The sequence below is a fragment of the Ostrea edulis genome, chromosome 10 (assembly GCF_947568905.1).
Source record: "Ostrea edulis chromosome 10, xbOstEdul1.1, whole genome shotgun sequence".
Lineage (NCBI taxonomy): Eukaryota > Metazoa > Mollusca > Bivalvia > Ostreida > Ostreidae > Ostrea > Ostrea edulis.
The window spans coordinates 35,173,040-35,193,680 of NC_079173.1; the positions used below are offsets into that span (position 1 = coordinate 35,173,040).

The 20,641-nt window shown below is 37.5% G+C and overlaps 2 protein-coding genes across 13 annotated transcripts in view; one reads left to right on the top strand and one right to left on the bottom strand.

The window, feature by feature from the left end:
* Nucleotides 1–15,996, bottom strand: part of LOC125665899 (tyrosine-protein kinase-like otk) — a 31,639-nt gene extending 15,643 nt beyond the window's left edge. For 4 of the 12 annotated variants that reach the window (XM_056151131.1, XM_048898864.2, XM_048898865.2 and 1 more), the window contains exons 1-2: nucleotides 15,066–15,349; nucleotides 902–1,190 (exon numbers count right to left, since the gene is read on the bottom strand). In XM_056151131.1, coding sequence (XP_056007106.1) covers nucleotides 902–986 — 85 coding nt within the window. In that variant the 5' untranslated portion in view covers nucleotides 987–1,190; nucleotides 15,066–15,349. Of the gene's footprint in view, nucleotides 1–901; nucleotides 1,191–7,730; nucleotides 7,975–8,891; nucleotides 8,949–14,533; nucleotides 15,350–15,636 lie in introns of those variants that run through there. The other 8 variants (XM_056151127.1, XM_056151129.1, XM_048898861.2 and 5 more) reach the window with 6 other exon arrangements.
* Nucleotides 15,997–18,887: 2,891 nt separating this feature from the next.
* LOC125665384 (uncharacterized) lies at nucleotides 18,888–19,535 on the top strand. The gene has a single exon (XM_048898028.1). The coding sequence runs from the start codon at nucleotides 18,888–18,890 to the stop codon at nucleotides 19,533–19,535; it is 648 nt and encodes a 215-aa protein (XP_048753985.1).
* The last annotated feature ends 1,106 nt before the right edge of the window (nucleotides 19,536–20,641 follow it).

Below are 20,641 nucleotides of genomic sequence, written 5' to 3' on the forward strand. Positions count from 1 at the left end.
GTTTATGAATGTCTGACATCTTTAAAAAGGTGACAACATACAACATACACATTTTTTTTCAAATTGATTATTAATCAAATCAATCTGTAATACAGTTTACTCTCTTTATTCCCACAAGAGACTTTCAGGCTACATTATGACCCCCCCCCCCCCCCACTTTAAGCCCCACAGGGTCATGACTTCACCAGATTTTGAACACACAAAACAATTATTATTATATTAATAACGTTGTTTTGCTGTTCTAGAGAGGATTTTTAATACAATTTTTGTCTATATTCATGATGTTACTAATCTATATAAATTTGATCAATATATTGATGAGTGATCACGCCACATTAAATTCCGCATTTCTTCAACCTTCAGTTTTCGCTCTAGTGAAAATGGCATCTCAAGTCTGTTGGAAACTACTCAGTTGTCAAGTCACACAATCCCAAACTCAGAACCACATTATGACCTTTTTATCTCAAAATTCTTTCTAAATCTTATATGTACATTGTCTAACTTTGAAAATACTGAAAGTGAAGTCTTTCCATTAAAAATTACAAGATCAGACTAAAAGTCCAAAATGAGAGAAGCAACATCAAATTAAGTAGGTAACTAAAGGGTCTGCAGGGTGCCACCCAGGGACCCAAACTGGGTTTCACAATCAGCTGATACAAAGGCAAATATTTTTCTGACGGTCTGTAAGATCATTGGATTTGATGAAGCTTTTTCAATCCAATGTAACAGGAAGGGAGAAAATGCGACAGACCAGACCTTGATTTGAACCCAGGTTACTTGAATCTCCCGTCAGGTGCTCTATCAACCAAGTTATCTGGCCACCGGCGATCGAACCCGTCCGACCGCCACATTAACGAAACAGTGAAACATGCAGTTTCAGCATTATGATGTCATTACTTACGTTTGTTTTTCTTTTGTCCATCCACTGACGACAACAGACAAACACACACCAATAACAATGTGCACAACAGTTCACACAGTGACATGATCAAAGGTCAGAGTTCAAGGTCATTCAAAAATAGCTGCGATAATGACTTGAATTACTGTGTTGTTTTTTTGTTTTTTTTTTACGTTAAGACTGTTGTAATTTGTTTTAATTCACATCACTGAAAATTTGGAGTATTTTCTAAGCTGACTGTACACGGGTTAGAACTTCACATCCTGCCGCTTCTCCATAGACTCAGCATAACCTGAATTGGAAAATAACTGACAGTGAGTTTATTGTCATACACAAAAAAGATGTTAACAAGAGATTATACATACAAGTATATTTACATTCATTACCTGGAGCTCAGTAGTGATATATTTTCTCATGTAATATCAGAAGTATGAGCAATCCTGTTTATGTAGGACTGGGTAATACAGAATCTGTGCTTATAAGTAGTGTTAAACGGAAATTAATCTCAGAAACCAAACAGACATAAAAACAGCTGCAGCTCTATAAGCCTCATCCTGCCATTCTCACTTCTTAGAGAACCATTTCTCTCTTACAGCTATTTAAATTTGTCCAGTGCAAAGTTGGTATGATGTGAACAAAGGGAAACAACTCTTCTAAAATTCCTCAAATCATTGCCCAAAGGAAATACAATGGTCTGAATCTCTACTCAAATGCTCTACCAACTGAGCTACCTGGCACTAGAAATTCAACTTTTCTGACCATCATGCACATTATCCCCTCCTTAAATTCCCTCACATCTTCACCCCCAGGATCTTTATTCCCAGGATCTTGAACATCCCCAGTGGTGTGTTCCAGTGGTGTGTTCCAGGGGTTTCTTTATGTCCTGGTGGATATTAACATGGAATGCCAAGTGTATTTCAATTTTCATTTTTGATATGTCAATTTTATATTTCATTTTAATTCAAATTTGTGAGGTGATTATAAATATATATGTACAATAAAACATTAATTTGTACAGCTTAATTGCCATTACACAATTGTTGTTGTCGGTTCCTTTTTATTTCCGTGCAGTATCACGGGTAGTGTCCACACTAGTGGGCCCCCTTCCAGGTATCTGGCTGGCTGCACTTGCAAAAATTGTCACATTTTTTTATTGTGGTTGTAATAGTTAAGACTATACGGATCATGGATACCGGCCTGGATAGTTCAGTGATAAGAGCACTGACTATAATAATGAAGGGGTCCCGGGTTCGATTCCTGGTCCAGCCACAGATTTTCTCCTCTCTCCTATACTACATTTGGTGCCATAGACCAGCCCATGGAACTGACAGGTGAAAATGCCTGCCAGGGGATTAATATCCTGGTTTGATGTCTTCAAGTGTGAAGACATTTAAGGAGGGATGGAGGTAGCGGTCAGCCAGCTTCGATCGCTGGTGGCCAGATAACTCAATTGGTAGAGCACCAAGTGACTGGAGATTCAGTGGGCCCGGGTTCGAATCCTGGTCTGGTCCATTGCATTTTCTCCCTTCCTGTTACATGGTTATCACATGCCCAACAAGTCAGATAATATAATTTCTTAAATCACTTTCAGAGACCAAAAGAAAACATCATTCAAAATAACCAAATAGTGCATACTGCATGTAAAAAAAAAACCTTAAAATATAAAGGCACTGATTTCAGCCCCTCACTGATCCCTCGATCCTCTTCTCACCCAGACACACACACACAAATGGATCATTAATGACTTAAAGTCTTAGCTTCCAAATATTCATTATTTATATACATGGGGAATGGCATATTTCCTACTGAAAAAAAGCTGGCACTTTAAAAGCTTAGTAGTTCAGTTGGCAGCAGGTGCATTTATTTATCAGCTCTAAAGCAGACTTCAAAGTGGTCAATTCAACCGGTAGATAAAGAATCTAATAGGAAGTTATACACATTAAAGTGAACCATTGGTCAATAAACTTTCTATGATTAAAACCTTTTGAATAAGATAGACTGCAAAATATTCAGATAGATCCAGAGAATGTGCATCTTTGTGTACATCATATTGATGACACTAAATTAGACACCTCCATTAATGGCAGAATCTTGCCACCAGATGGTGAGAAAATCTCAATCCATTATATAAACAACAATCATTTGAGAACTATCTTATAACTAAAAACTGTTTTTAAAAACTTGTGGCTTCTTAATTCAAAATAGAATTTCTATATAGTCATGCATCCTTTGAATGGCTTCCAACAAATTGAAATTTTAAACTACTGAATATTAAGAGATCACGATTCATTGCCAAAATGAGAACTTTTATACGTGTAAAACGGAGTTGGATATAGAACATTGATGTACCTCCTTGACCTATGACAATTTTTTCCCTGATGTTGAGCTAATATTATCAGAAATTTCTTGACGTTCTGCCAACCAAAACCCCGAATCCTGCCTGAGATGTAGATGAGCTGTTTATCTAGGCTTCATCCGAATCTTTGATTTCAGGCTATCAGCAATGATGTCATTTACTGTGCGTTTCACACACACATTCTCAATCTTTCAACTTAATTCAGTGCCCTCTTTACACTTCTTTGCTTTTAAATTCTGACATTTTCTACAGTCTAACAAAATATCTTTGTCTTGAAATCCAAAGCCACTTCACTGTCAGATGAAAAAAATGTCTGAAGATACGTTCTATCAGCTCAATTTTTCAAAGTCTCTTCTGATAAACTTGAATAAAAAGTGCAAGCAAGTCAAGATGCCCGTGAAGATACTTTGATGTTTTGTTTTTTCTCTTTGCGTCTTCTCCAATACCGACATCACATATATAACTCAGTGAATAATGTTATGTTCATCTTCTCCAAAAGAACAACACGAACAGCTAGTTCAATATAACCATGATAATCACACAGAGATCAAAATACAGGTCAAAATACCCAAAGTCAAGCAAATTTCCTCAGTACCCCTAGCTTGTTGTAAGAGGCAACAACATGTACTAAATGGGGCAGTCTTGCAGATGAAACTACAGAGATTGGGGCCCTACATCACAGCAGGCATGGCACGTTAAAAACACCTTCCACTGCCCATGCAAAGGCTGTCAGTGCTGAGCAGGGGCCTAAATTTTGCAGCCCTTCTCTGGCAATCTTGACATCTTTATATGTCATTGAGTGAAAATTTCTCCAGCGGGATGTTAGCAATATGCAACCAACCATGTATCAGGTTAAGTGGATTATACAAGGTCAAGCAGACTATACAAGGTCAATCTGATTTTCGAAAGGCCTTGAACCAGATAATACCACATCATATTTAACGTTAGATCAAGCAAATTATAGTAAAATACACTGATAACAAACATAAAATGAATTCACACAGTGTTGCAGTGATATTCCCCTATATCATGAATTCACACAGTATTGCAGTGATATTCCCCTATATCATGAATTCACACAGTATTGCAGTGATATTCCCCTATATCATGAATTCACACAGTATTGCAGTGATATTCCCCTATATCATGAAAATAACAATTTTATTGGATACATTTATAATAAAATAAACTTTTTTCGCTGGCCCTTGAGGTTCACTACAACAATGTTCGACTGTATACCACTTAGGTTAAGAAATTGATTCTAGTTTAAGTAAATTAATTGATTTAATTAACATGATGATGTAATGAACAGTCTAAAAATACTTCTTATTTCTTCTATTAAGCAGTGTACTCCAACCCCAATCATTATATGATGATAATCTCCCCCCCCCCAATCATTATATGATAATAATCTCCCCCCCCCCCCCCCCCAATCATTATATGATGATAATCTCCCCCCCCCCCCCCCCAATCATTATATGATGATAATACCCCCCCCCCCCCCCCACAATCATTATATGATAATAATCTCTCCCCCCCCCAATCATTATATGATGATTATCTCTCTCCCCCCCAATCATTATATGATAATTATCTCCTCCCCCTGATTTTGTACACCACCAACTTTTATTATAACAAAGAAAATCACCATATTTGAAATATTTGCATTAGTGATGGTTGTATTGATCTTTAATTTGACAGAACCGGCCCCCATTGTATCTGGTTACATGCAGAGGATATCTATACCTATATTAGACTCAGAACTTGCTGTAGCAGTTAGGTTCATATTCATTAAACCCTTAATTAGTTACTGTGGATTTTTTTTTAGCAAAATCAAGTCAAGTTACACATGCTTTTTTTTTCTCCCAAAGATTTTACCCAAAAATTGTAAATATTCACTAAATATGCCATGAGAATATTAATAAACATGTCATACCTTATATTTTTTCCATCATTGCAACATTCTTATAGGTCATACAATTACAGTCTTAAAGAACCCCGACTTTTATGATCAAGCATTATAAAATCATTGCCAAAAAGCAATCTCTGGTATTTGATATTTCTTTTAAATGAATATGTGTGAAAACTAAATGAAATTTTTCCGCCCAGTTCAATTATCACATTGGTCTTTATAAATGCTTTTGTTTATAAACTTACAATAAAGGTTTACAGAAATCTGTATCTTTCAGTCAACATCTGCCTTAAGAAAGCACTTGACTTAATGAAATTCTGGGCACTGTAATAGATAGATGAAAATGACTAGTTGTCCCTGTACAATCTCCGAGTATTGATATAACAATGACTAGTTGCCCCTGTACAATATCTGGGTATTGATATAACAATGACTAGTTGTCCCTGTACAATCTCCGAGTATTGATATAACAATGACTAGTTGTCCCTGTACAATCTCTGGGTATTGATATAATAATGACTAGTTGTCCCTGTACAATCTCCGGGTATTGATATAACAATGACTAGTTGCCCCTGTACAATCTCCGAGTATTGATATAACAATGACTAGTTGTCCCTGTACAATATCTGGGTATTGATATAACAATGACTAGTTGTCCCTGTACAATCTCTGGGTATTGATATAACAATGACTAGTTGTCCCTGTACAATCTCCGGGTATTGATATAACAATGACTAGTTGTCCCTGTACAATCTCCGGGTATTGATATAACAATGACTAGTTGCCCCTGTACAATCTCTGGGTATTGATATAACAATGCTTTGAAAATGTTTATAACTTATTCACATGCAATCTGCACATTTCAGTCATACTTATCATATATTATCAGGGTTAGAATACCGTATATACTCGCCTATAAATTAATTGGATTTTTGGGAGTTAAAATTTGGTCCAATTAAACTCTATGACCGACTTATAGGAGTGTCCTAAGAAGATTAGTATTTTTCTGGATGGTGTAATGTATAGCCTAGTATTTCAACATAGACGAAATAAATAAAATAGTAACTGCATGTTTAATTTGTTGAGAATAAAAAGTGAAATATCGATGTCGTATCCCAAAACATTATTGGAACACAGATAAATACATAAGAGTATTGATATGAAATTTCTGAAAATATTATTTGAAACACAGGTAAAAACATTAGAGCATTGATTTGAAATTTTCAACCGATTCTTGAAAAAATTTAGACCGACTTATAAAATAACCTAAAACCTATACAACCGCGACTTATAGGCAAACGGACCTATAGGTGAACCAACTTATAGGTGAACCGACCTATAGGCAAGTATATACGGTAGGTTCCCAGTACCCCTTACTTGTCGTCGTAAGATGGGACTAAATGTGGACTGGCCACAAAAACTGAGGCCCCATATGTCATAGCAGGTGTGGTACGATAAAGATCCCTCCCTGCTCAAAGGTCATAATTTAAGTGCCGAACATTAGGCCTAAATTTTGCGGCCCTTCAACGGCAATGGTGACGTCTCCATATGGGTGAAAAATTCTCTCGAGGGACAATGACGTACGTAGTTCCATCCTCCTGTGACATCATAAGATTTCACAAAGTCAATGATTTAACAAGATTTATGCATGACAGGAACATAGATTTTGTTGGAGTCTTTTTCATTAGTTAATGTAAAAACTCTTTTTGACCATAAAATATTTCAAAAGTCTAAGTTATATATGAATAATCAATTATATGTTTTAAAATATTGAATCCAAGGACAATAACTCTGTTTTCATAAATTGTTTATCAAGTCCATTTATTTTTCACAAACATTTTGTATATTTTTAAAGAAACAGTTTCATGAAATTGTTATGAATACTATTACATCATTTTAACCAGTTTTTGTGAAATTTTGATAATGTTGTTTGAGGAAAATTGCACTTTTATGACGTTGATACAGGTATGTACGTGCTTATATTGATAAAAATTTATCAATACTGCAACATACTTATTTTATCATTTTTATTTGTTACTAATTTAAGATATATTATTTGAAGAATCAACAATCAAATATTATATAAAGATTGAACATATAATTCCAGAAGGGTGGAATTACCTTACAATCAATCTAATGGGGGGGGGGGGTGTATACACTTGACCTCAGTATAACATACAAACCGTACAGATGGCCTATTCTCCATGGAGATGAAAGCTCAGTGTAATTTTTCATCAGTAACAAGCATGTATTTTATTTGTGTTTTGTTTTAAGGTAACATATATTTGGCAGGTTAAGCACATGGTTCGCAGATTCACGTCAGGTGGGCCTATTGCAGGAAATTAGCAGCATCAAAGAAATACAGACAAAACATGACTACGTCGCCATGACACATTGATGGAAGTCATCCAGAAAATGAGAAAAAATCCACTAAAAACAAGACATGCTCCAAAACCTCAGCATATTAGTTTTTGGCATTTTCCAATGAACATAATTAAATATAAAGAATAGTTACCAATGGAATATTTCAATTCTACTTTACATACTGAATTCAAATAGCTTACCAAAATTTCCTCCTAATATTTCACAAGGGGTTTTCATAGAAATGCAGCAATCTAGAAGTTTAAAGGTTGTACACTACCATCTGGTATCAAACTGGTTCGAAGTCTAAGTGTGAATCTTAAGAAGCCTCTTAACATCTGGCATGTTCTTCCTTTTAATTGACATGTGCATGGAAAAAAAACAACAACCCTTCTAGTATCATGTGTTCATTCAGTAAACATGTTGAGCACACTCATCCCTCCCTTTATAAAAAAAAAAATTATGGTGGTAGCCTATTTGAAAATTGTGTTGCATTGAAAACATCTTGTCAGTCAGCAGGAGAGACAGGCAGCCCCTCACAAAGTGAATCATTATATTAGTTGGTTTAAATTCTACAATGCTTGAGTCAGAGAAAAGTACAGTAGAGAGTTTTGCATATTGTAAAGTTTTGTTTTTCAATTTTACACTCTTTAAAATTCAACCAACATGAGAAAGCTATTCTATCATATCAAACTATCAAAGTTGGATATATACACTTGGATTTCTTGTAATTTGTATAGATTTGAGTAGTACATCTATTTAACAGCTAGGAATTTTGACAGAAATGAAAGTAGGATGTAAATATAAGAAAAAAAATTGACTTTTGAAAATATATCTACGAAATAAATTTCATTTTTGAATAATGCATTAATAATGCTTCGTGAAAAGTATGCTAGCATGAAGCATGGCTGTTCTGCTTATGACCCTCATGTATATTCAAAATGAAACTTATTTCTTTTATTCACATTCTCTTTTCATTTCTGTCAGAGAATTCCCAATTCTTGAAATAGTTGTACTATATTTATCAAGGTTGATATAATGCACACCGTTCACATTCATGAGGAAGAGGTTATATCATATCAATTGGTATACCGTATATACTCGCCTAGAAGTCGGTTTTTTGGGAGTCAATTTTTGGTCCAAAACTCTATGTCCGACTTATAGGCGCGTCCTAAGAAGATTGGTATTTTTCTGGGCGGCGTAATTTAGTGTTTTTAAACAACTCCGATGATTATCATGGACTACCACACAAATGATTATTGTTCACAAATATTTAGACATATTGTATTGTTTATGTATTTTAAAATCATGGATAAAGTACAAGTATTTATATATTTTTATCTAGTTTAAAATTATTTACATACCGGTAACTAATACTTTCAATTCAACTAATCTATCGTTTATCGGTAAAATTGAATTACGAACCCGATTTAATATTGAAATATTCATATGTATACCGGCTGAAATATATTTCATAAAAGATCGAATATTGTTAACAGATAATTTAGATCATCATTCTTGACTCTTAAAAAGTCTATTGCTGATACAAGGAATTATACCGGAATCCCACAATAACAGTTTTCGCGAGGCGCGTGCCACTAAGTAAACACGGTGTCAGGTACTGGTCATTAGGAGACCATAATTGCTTATATAAACAAGGGATCATGGTCCATAATAGATCAAGGGATGTTTTTAAACCCCAAACGGATATGGCTTGGATATTGAACACCTCATAATTATTAATTTCTCAAAATATTTTTTGAAACATAGGTAAAAACACTAGAGCATTGATTTGAAATTGTCAACCTATTCTGACAAAAATTTGTACCGACTTATAAGCGGGTCAATGACAAATTCCTACAAAATAACCTTAAAAAATACAACCGACTTATAGGCGAGTATATACGGTAAAACAGTGGAGATGTAAATATTGGGGCATGAACTGCAATGCTTCATGCCAGCATACATGATCATGAAGCTCTCTAACCCTCATGTAATTTCAAAAATGAAATCTATTTCTTAATTGTAGTATTGCATGTAGTTAGTACTTAATGTAGTGTTTGATACAATCAATGAATAATATAGGGGTTGCATGGATTCAATTTGCTCTGTTATATTTTCTCCATTTGGTGCCAATTACACTAATTAGTCTAATTCTGGTCAGTAATCAATTGAGCTTATGATATTATGGCTAAATGAGAAATGTATAGGAGATCTATGAATCCTCATCTGATCCCCAAAAGGAGACACAGTCTACAGACCACTGTGAAGGTCAGGGATATACTGTGGGTTTAAAGGGAAGGTGGATTGATTGATTGATTGATTGATGTTTTCCGCCACACTCAACAATTTTTCAGTTATATGTTGGCACCCAGTTTTTTATTGGTGGAAGAGAGAACCCAGATACAATATAGTTGGAAAGAAACCACCAATCTTCCGAAAGTAAACTGGGAAACTTTCTCACTCACCGATGCGAGTGGGAATTGAACCCGTGCCGACCAGAGGTAAGAGGCCGTGTGATTTTGAGCACGATGCTCTAACCACTTGGCCAGGGAGGCCCCTGGGGAAGGTGGATGAGGATTATCAAAAAAAGAAGACGGTGAGAGGAGACAGCTAGAGAAGAGGAAGTAGGAAGGAAGAAAAGATGGAGAGAGGGGACAGAGAGTGGTATAAAAGGAGGGATGAATAGAAGATGGAGAGAGGGGACAGAATGGATAAAGGAGAGAGGAAGAGAAGATGGAGAGAGTGGACAAAGGAATAGAAGATGAAGAGAGGGGACAGAGAGAAGGAAGGAGGGATGAAAAGAAGATGGAGAGAAGGGACAGAAAATGAAGGAAGGAGGAGAGAAGATGGAAAGAGGGGACAGAGAAAATGAAGGAGGGAGAAAGAGAAGATGGAGAGAGGGGACAGAGACAATGAGAAGATGAAGAGAGAGGACAGAGAAGAAAGGAGAGATGAACAGAAGATGGAGAGAGGGGACAGAAAATGAAGGAGGGAGGAAGAGAAGATGGAGAGAGGGGACAGAGAGGAAGAGAAGATGGAGAGAGGGGACAGGGAGGATAAAGGAAGGAGGAAAAGGAGATAAAGAGAGGAAACAAAGAGAAGGAAGGAGGGAAAGAGAAGATGGAGAGACTAGGGACAGAGAGAAATAAGGAGGGAGGGAGCTAAGATGAATACAGGGACAGAGAGAAATAAGGAGGGAGGGAGATAAGATGAAGAGAGGGGACAGAGAGAAGAAAGGAGGGAGGAAAAGAAAAGGGAAAGAGGGGACAGAGAGGGTAAAGTAGGGAGGAAGAGAAGATGGAGAGATGGGGACAGAGAGGAATAGAAGATGAAGAGAGGGGACAGAGAGAAGAAAGGAGGGAGGAAGAGAAGATGGAGAGAGGGGACAGAGAATGAAGGAGAGAGGAAGAGAAGATGAAGAGAGGGGACAGAGAGAATGAAGGAGGGAGGAAGAGAAGATGGAGAGAGGGGACAGAGAGGATAAAAAAGAGGGAGGAATAGAAGATAGAGAGAGGAAACAAAGAGGAAGAAGGAGGGAGGAAGAGAAGATGGAGAGCTAGGGGACAGAGAGGATAAAGGAGGGAGGAAGAGAATTAAGATGGAAAGAGGGGACAGAGAAATGAAGAGTCAGGAAAGAAAAGAGAGGAAGTTGAAAGGGACAGACGAAGGGATGAAGGGAATGAGAAGAGGGAAATGTGGATCCCCACCTCTGTCCACTCCACTATTTGTATAGAACTTCAAACTGTATAGTCCTGATTTGCATATATCACCCTATTAGAATGATCAGAGGGGTTTCAGTGGGGAGGTGGAGTTTTGACAGATGAAGTAATTAAAGATTCAGTGTCAATTCTACATAAACCCACTATAAATTCGATGGCAAAACAGACAAACTATTCGAAGATCAAAATAGGGGGATCGTCATTTAGATAATAGATAATATGTTTCAACCTATTCCAGTGGCACATTCCCATCATTAATTGGCAGTACCCTACCTCCCACCCCACCCCCACCAACAAATGATAATATATTAGACACATTTCCTTTATCTGGATACACCTACAATACCTTAGTGCTAATATCCTCCTTTCAGCAAATTTTGAAATAAAAAGTTTGATAGGTTCTGTATGAAAAGTCATTAACAGAGAAATATAAACCAAACTAAGCAGAGAAAATAATTAAAGTATGTCACAGAATCTTGTCCAAAGAGGAGGGTGTTCATTTCTGCGAGAGAGAAACCTACCCCCCCCCCCCCCCCCCCCCCCCCCCCATCCATCAAGACTGTAATAAAGGTGAAAATTACAGGAGACCTTCAAGGGGCATTTGACATTTTAAATGGACACTTTTCTTTGTGAGATACATAAATCAATTAAAGAGGAAGGCTGTGGCCATTACAGAAAGGAGAACCAAATAAAAGTCATTAAAGAAAACAAGCACATGGACGGTTTTATGGAGTCATTTAAAAGGAGGTCAGAGGCAAAATTAGGTTGGGGCAAAACAGCTTGCAGGTTTACATGTATAATACAATCTAATTAAAATTAGATGTTAGATCCACTCATGTACTCCCATACATAACGCAAGTACGCATACATAATGCAAGTACGCGAGCGGATCTTAAACATCTAATTTTAATTAGATTGTTTATAATAGTGCTGCGCAGTGGCAACCATCGGAAAACATCTGTTCATGCTGTAGGTATTGCAGTGGTTTTTCTGTGTACTAAATATTTCCACTTCACCCCTGACTGCAGGATTTATACCAGCAAACCAAAAAAGTTGATTCTGGGACCCACGCAAAATTAAAGAAGCAAATACTATCATACTCTGGGTTTAACATTGGTTAATTTAAACTCCATCCACCTGCGCTTGCAAATTTACTTCGATGTTATATACCTGCATTGACAACCACAGCAGCAGACAGATCTACATTACCACCTTGATGGGCAGTGTTTAAATAGGAATAGAAAGATGGAGGTAGAGGGTGATTAATTCACCCACAGATGAGATTGATGGCTGCCAGAAGCCCTGGCTTAAACAGCCTCATACAAACAGTCATTATCTCAAAACCTCAGAGGTTCTCATGTGTCAGAAAATGCTTCGCACCCCAAAACTATGATTACCCCTTATAAAGGTGTGTAGACACAGGTAGATGTATCTAATGACATGTGTTTAGAAGTGAATTTAAATCAGAATTTCTTTTTTATATAAACCATAAGAGAAAAAATCCAATCACTTAAGCTGTTTACCTTACATTTCCTTTTCAATTTATGGGGGTGGAGGGAATTAATTCACTCAAGGTTAAGCTCTGTACACAGTGTAAACAGCTGAGAGACAAATGAATCCCTTGTGAAGCTGGATAGATCACTCAAACTTCTGATCAGGCCTGGAGGTTATAATTTTTTTTACCGTACTCATACTCTGACTCAGCCATGTCTGTTTTGAGTACAACTCTGAGCAAGCTTCGAAGTATACTCAAAAAACCTTATGTACTCCATTTGAATATGAGAATAGTTTTATAAAAGTTTGCAAAAACACTCCATCTGAATATGAGAATAGTTTTATAAAAGTTTGCATAAACACTCCATCTGAATATGAGAATAGTTTTATAAAAGTTTGCATAAACACTCCATCTGAATATGAGAATGATTTTATAACAGTTTTATGAACTTCACTTTTTGAGTATGAGTACAATTTAGAGCACATAATTTGAGTTTGAGTATATGAAAATGTGCTCAAAAAAGTTTTATAACTTCCAGGCCTGCTCTCTCCAGTTACAAGGAGGGTATCAAATATAAGTGAAAGCTAAACTAGTAGTGCTAGAAATCTATAGTAATTACTGACCGATTTAATAGACTGACACACCTAATTAAATTATTAACAAAATAAAACCATGTCAATAGTACTGTTTACAATTAAGTATTCAGGATTGCTTATGGATTATGGATATTGGCCTAAGGAGAGCACCTGACTAGTAATACAACGGTCTCAGATTGACTGGTCATGAAAATAATCTGGTTTGACTGTTTCTTCAAGGGCAAAGATAATTTAAGAAGGGTCTAAGGAAAATGTAGTATTTTGGGCTATCATAAACCGTGGATATCGGTCTGGATAGCTCAGTGGTTAGAGCACCTGACAAGTAATACTAAGGTCCTGGGTTCAATTCCCGGTCCAGCCTTTCCTTTATATTACAGTACATCAACTTACAAGTATTTATACTTTGATTATGGGGTGTAGTTATTTTAAGTGGCTATGGTAAAGTGTTGACCTTACATACAGGTTAAGTGAAGGGAGGGTTTTATCATAGTTCAACAGAAGTTGGAGAAAATTTGTCCTAGAATTTTAAAAGAATATATATTACTAAATGAAAGTAAACTTCACTGTCTCAAGGCAGTTTGTATGAAATCTCGTCACCTTCACACCATAAAACCAGCTAGCACCTATACTAAATCCAACCAGATAGCACCTATACTAAATCCAACTAGCTAGCACCTATACTAAATCCAACCAGCTAGCACCTATACTAAATCCAACCAGCTAGCACCTATACTAAATCCAACCAGCTAGCACCTGTACTAAATCCAACCAGCTAGCACCTATACTAAATCCAACCAGCTAGCACCTATACTAAATCCAACCAGCTAGCACCTGTACTAAATCCAACCAGCTAGCACCTATACTAAATCCAACCAGCTAGCACCTATACTAAATCCAACCAGCTAGCACCTATACTAAATCCCTGATGGAGGGTGTACAGTATCCAAAGGTGTATAATGATTCACTGATTCACACCCCCCCCCCTCAACACACACACACTTTCCATCTCCCCCCTATACATACACTTATGCTTTTGAAGTGAACTCAAATTAAAGTGATAAAATTGAAACATACATCTAGCCAATTTGAAATTGAATCAGGCAGTTCGAGCTTATAGGCTTTTACATGATACTCCGAGCTTGAATGAACCATCATCTACAGCACTGCGATGTATTATTAATGAAATTACTTACAAAGGTATGTAATGCTAAAAATCCTGAATCCATTCTAAATCCAATATCATGTAGCCTCCCTCACAATCATTTCCTACATCTCAGTGAATGTGTGTGCACCCAGCGGCGTAGTTCCACATGAGTAAACACAGGTTTCTGACATAAAGGGTTTCCCTATCTAAACAAAGACCCTCTCCCCTCAACGTATTACGTACACAAGATGGGGGTTTATCTGCACAGAACTCAAACAGAGTGATGGCTCGGAAATAAAGATAAGACTGAACATTTTGGGATTTATCTATCGTACTGCATGAAATCTTTAGAAAATTACAGTGGAAAACAGGGGTCAATTAATCCCCATTCTCAATTGCCGGTAAACCTTTAATTAAATTCATTGATCCTGCGAGAATTTATATAAACTTCCCCGATAAAGAGCAGCCCGTCGCCGCAGCGATATTAGGTTTCTTAATGGAAGTATGTCTTGTAAAAAAAAAAAAAAAATTACCACCGTTTTATGGGTCTTCTTATACCCCGCTGCACGCTTTGTACTTACCGTTCACAGTTGTTAATTTTCTCTACTTTTTGTGTAATTTCCCGGGTTACATGTGAAATTTATAATGTGTCATAAAATACATATACACAGAACGCTCTCCATTCCCGCCGGATGTTAACCCAGAATAGATTCAGGTAAACATCCTACTAACAAAATGATCTTGTTTCCATGGTAACTCAGATTTGGCCAAGTTCACTTCGGTGAGCCTAGGGGGGTTCATCACACTAACACTGCACATCACACCGTGCGGGATATAGCATGTGCGCTCAGGCGCTCATTTGAGTGTTTTAAGGGGAAAAAAAGGAAAATATTTGCATCTTTTTTTTAACCAGAAACTGTCATTATGCAGACATATGCAGTTACAGCATTGACTCCTGACTCTCGACTTGCCCCCATAATAAAGCGAGCTAATTGGATTTAGCCGTGGCCAGGAATAAATACCCATGATAACGCAAGTTTTTATCAGTTATAATACATCGATTATCTCAAATGTTAGGATCAAAGATTGGACAGGAAACGCACTTTTTCATAATAAAAGTCTTGAATTGAAAAAGAACGATACAAGACGTACCTTTTTTTGTTGGTAATGTAGGTTTCCAAGTGGCTGCTTTTTGTTCCAGTTGAGTAAACCGTTCATTTGGGAAGAAGGGCGGGCCCATACAATACACAGTGCGCCCCGCCGGGTCAATCAATATTTAATCACGGAACCTTTAAATTTCATCTGGTCAGCTTTTCCTTGACACATTTATAATAGGGTATTCAGGTGCTGTGGCACTTCCCAGTCTTCTGTCAAATTCCACCGATGAATTGTTTGTTTTCAGTACCATTTAACTCTGCGTGATTACACGCGATGCTTATGACATTGTGTAGGGAGTGTAATTTTTCACAGAAAATGTCATACTAGTCTTTGTTCTCTAAATCATGTAATATTATCAAGTGCGGCACATTGATCTCCATTTGACAAAAGCTTAAACGTTTAAGGAGAACAAGGAAATTAATATAACACGAAAGAGATTAACTCAAGACTTTGAATGCATCCTAAAATCCATTAATTGCATTTTCATTTACTCCAGGGCAATAATTCCTGACAATCTCCGGATCCATTACAAATTCATTTAAATAAAATGTATAAAACTGATGTGACTTAAACGACAAACTTTTCTAGATAGATAGTGGATCTGATACTTCTAGGTATATCGGCATCTTCGCTAGCAAAGGGTGACGCTCCACGGAAACATAGTGGAGCCACGGAAACACCGCGGAGCCAGTAAAGAAATTTATAAAGGCACTGAAAAGGCCACGACACTGTTTTTTGGGGGGGTTTTTTTGGTTATTTAAAACTAAAATTTTCGATGCAACCCGCGTCTTTATCAAAAAAAACACGCTTACAATGAAACCATTTTTCTCATTCAGTATAACAGACTTGCTCAAGTCGCTATGTTGTTTAATTTTATTGCTTTATCATTTCGTTAACATTTTTCTGTGCTTCAGAAGTCTAAATATCATTAAACGTCACCAAACAGATGTTTGGCATTATTAAAAAGTATTAAAGAGAGCAATGATTATTAAACATAGAGACTTGAGTAAGTCTATATAACAGTGTATCGTTCTTGTTAACATTGTAGATTATTGATATTTGTCGTTTTTTCGTGGTGTGTTTTATTTGTTTATATAATATATGACTCTTGATAAAGACAAGATATATATAAAGAATTCAGTATTTGATATATATCCAATAATAAAAGTCAAGAAACACAAAACTCGAATATCATTTCACTGTTAGCGCTTTCGGCTTTAATGCCTCTTCAGACAGTTATAAAATGAAATATACATTGATTGATTCCATATTACAGCTCATTGGGCATAACACTGAACATCTCTGAATACAATAAAGAACTGAGTTCTACAAATACAATGTTTGTTCATAGATACAATAGACCTACTCAATGTACATCATGAAATGGGGGGGGGGGGGCAATATGTCGATTACAGACTCCTCTGAAATGGAAATTCATATGTAACACAATGAAATATCTCGTTTTGTTAATTACATGTAGTTTTAAGGTAGCAAGAGATGGTGCTATATAGGACAAATTTATTTCAGTAGTGAAATATATCCACTTCCACCAAAAGCAACATAAACAATACTAATAAAAAACAAACAAAAAAAAAACCCCGAAAAAACCAAACAAACAAAAAACAAGCACAGAGTGTAGCTCACCTAACTAAATTAACTGTAGAGGGCAGCAAGAGACGGTGCTATGTAGAATATTCACTTCTACCCAAAGCAGCATACACAATCACAGTACCTTTAACAGAAAGTGTATGCATGAACTGCTTAGTTACTTAGTTATCTGAGAGAGTTGTTCACTTGTGATACATCTCAGTATAACATATACGTACATGGAAACCAACCAGGGCCATTAACCCTCGTCTAATTTAAACTCATATCAAATATAGACCGGTGTAAGTGTAAATTTTAGTCAAATGCAAAGGACACCAAGAGACGGTGCTATATTGGATGTGAATTATACAATATCACGTACAGAACACAATAGAACAGCACTCATTCTGAAAACAAGTCATTTCTACACTGTGGCACCAAGCAGTTATTCTGAAAACAAGTCATTTCTACACTGTGGCACCAAGCAGTTATTCTGAAAACAAGTCATTTCTACACTGTGGCACCAAGCAGTTATTCTGCAAGTATAAAAGACAGCAATATATTCACATTCTTCAACCATGTTCATCAACCATAATTCTCTAGGAATTACAGGATTACAATATCTACCTGTTTGCATCTATAACTGATGTGCATTTATTCTTTAAAGGGACATGCGCATTAGCTGTAATTTTGATGATTAAATAATTATTGTAAGTTGCAAGACAATAATTCTTCCTTGTATATTTCTTTACACGCAGTTTTATTAGGTTTCTATTGTTTTTGCACAAAACAGATGGATTTTTTCCAGTCATTAATATATTCCTATGTCATTGTGAGATGTTGAGAAAACTTCCATAGCTCCTCTATAAATCAGCGGACCACGTTTATCCCTGGATCATAGTTTCTCTATCACCGAATTTCAATTGCAAATTTTACGTATAATCATTTTCAAACATTTGACAACACTACTTATTCACTACATGTATACACATGATAAAAAACAAAGTTGCTTGAAACATCTTTTACTTCCACAGAGGATACACTTATTTACAGTGTGCTTCGCCTTTCGTCACAGTACGAAGGCGCATATTCTTGCATACGTGTTAATCGGGGCATCACTCGGCCTTTTCCGGGGAATAAACTATTCCCCGGAAAAGGACGAGTGATGTTCACATTGGCACACGTGTATATTCAAAGAGTTGAAATGGTACGAAAGCCTTGTGGTGTCAAATTAGAGACATGATAAGTTGGGCATTTGACAGTATCCATCGACCTGCAATGTGGAAGATCATGGCACACTACGGAATACCAGACAAGATCATATCCATCATCAAGATGCTCTATCAGGACTTCCAGGCCAGAGTGATCTGTGGCACAAACCTCACGAACAGCTTCCCACTACAGACTGGAGTGAGACAGTGATGTTTACTATCTCCCCTACTTTTTGTGATGTGTATTGACTGGGTGATGAAGAAGACAACCAGTCAGAACAACAGGGGATTGCTTTGGACATTTGAAAAGTCTCTAGAAGATCTAGACTTCGCAGATGACATTGCACTCCTGGCTCATCGTTTCCAACACATCCAGGGAAGACAACCGACTTGACAAACTACGGCAGCCAGATAGGTCTCAACATCAACGCCGGAAAGACGAAGATCATGAAACTTAACAACAAAACAGAAAGAGAAGTGAATATTGGGAACAACGTAGTAGAGGAAGTCTCAGAGTTTGTTTACCTCGGCAGTAAGATCACAGCCGATGGGGATTCAACATCTGATGTAGAGAGCAGAATAGCCAAAGCAAGAGCAGCCTTCGCAGGCCTGAGGAACATCTGGAAGTCAACAGCCATCAGCATCAAGACCAAGATCAGGATATTCAAGAGTAACATCATTGGAGTCCTCCTATATGGTGCCGAGTCGTGGAAGGTGACCAAAGGTATTGTCCACAGACTGGATGTCTTCCAGACCAAATGCCTACGACGGATTCTGAAGGTCTTCTGGCCCAACACCATCAGCAACAAAGATCTATATCAGAGAACGTCAACATCACCAATATCTGAAATGATCAAGATGAGACGATGGAAATGGATCGGACATGTCCACAGGATGGGAGCAACATCAATCCCAAAGATCGCCATGAGATGGACACCAGGAGGAAAGAGAAATAGAGGGAGACCAAAGGAAACATGGCGGCGATCAGTAGAGAAAGAGATGAAGGAGGGTGGATGGACTTGGGGCCGGATTCAGAACATGGCAGCAGACAGACAGAGATGGCGATCCTCGGTGAAGGCCTTATGTGCTTCCTAGCACGAAGAGGATTAAGTAAGTAAGTTTGGATAACGAAATGAAAAGTTTCAAACCTCATAAAGTCTTAATTACGACCGGAAGCTGATAAGTGCCAGGGTATAGAATTAATATTCATTGAACTGGCGCCCCCACTTAATTTAACTGGCTTATTAACTTAACTTAATCCTCTGGGTTCCCTGTGGAAAATAGTACCGCAATCACATTCTTCCAACGTACACAGTTCTGGGCGATCCTCTTTAGCTCCATGTCACTCCAGCAGTCTTCACTTCTTCGTTTATCATGCTTCTGTGCCAGGTCTGTCTGGGTCTTCCTACCTTTCTTTTGTCCTGCGGGTTCCATTCAAGAGCTTGTCTGGTGACGTTTGACGAGGACTTTCGAAAAGTGTGGCCAATCCAGCTTCATTTCCGTTTTCTGATTTCCAGGTCTATCGGAACTTGTTTGGTCTTATTCCAGAGTTCTGCATTTGGAATAACATCCGGCCATCTGATGTTAATGAGGCGTCGGAGGCATTTGTTGATGAATGTCTGGAGCTTGTGGGTGTTTGTTTTCGTTGATCGCAACGTTTCAGAGCCGTAAAGAAGGACAGGTTTTACATAGGTGTTAAAAATTATGATTTTGTTGTGGAGTGAAAGTGCAGAGGAATTCCAGATTGGTCTGAGGACAATAAAGGCATGTTGATGCGGCTCTTTATGTCCTCGTCAGCTGTCCCGCCATCTTTGCTAACCACACTACCGAGATTGACAAACTTATCTGTTTTCTTGATATCTTCATGTCCAAATCGTAGTGGGTTCTGTTACCGGTTGTTTACTCTCATCGCCTGTCTTTTTGTGTTGATCTGGAGGCCTGTCTTTCCTGCTTCTTTTGCAACACGGCACAATTTTTCTCGGGCATCTTGCTGCTTGTGGGAGAGAAGACTGATGTCATCTGCAGTCTAGGTCCACTGGATTCCTGTCGTCTGGCCTGCTGCGGACTGCTGCATTACCCAGTCGATCACTATTCCTACAGAGAAGGGTTCCGTCAGCTTCCCATCATGTACGACCTGGCATGTGACATCTTCGTAAAGTTGCTGGATGATGGAGACAAATTTGCATGGGAAGTCGTAGTGA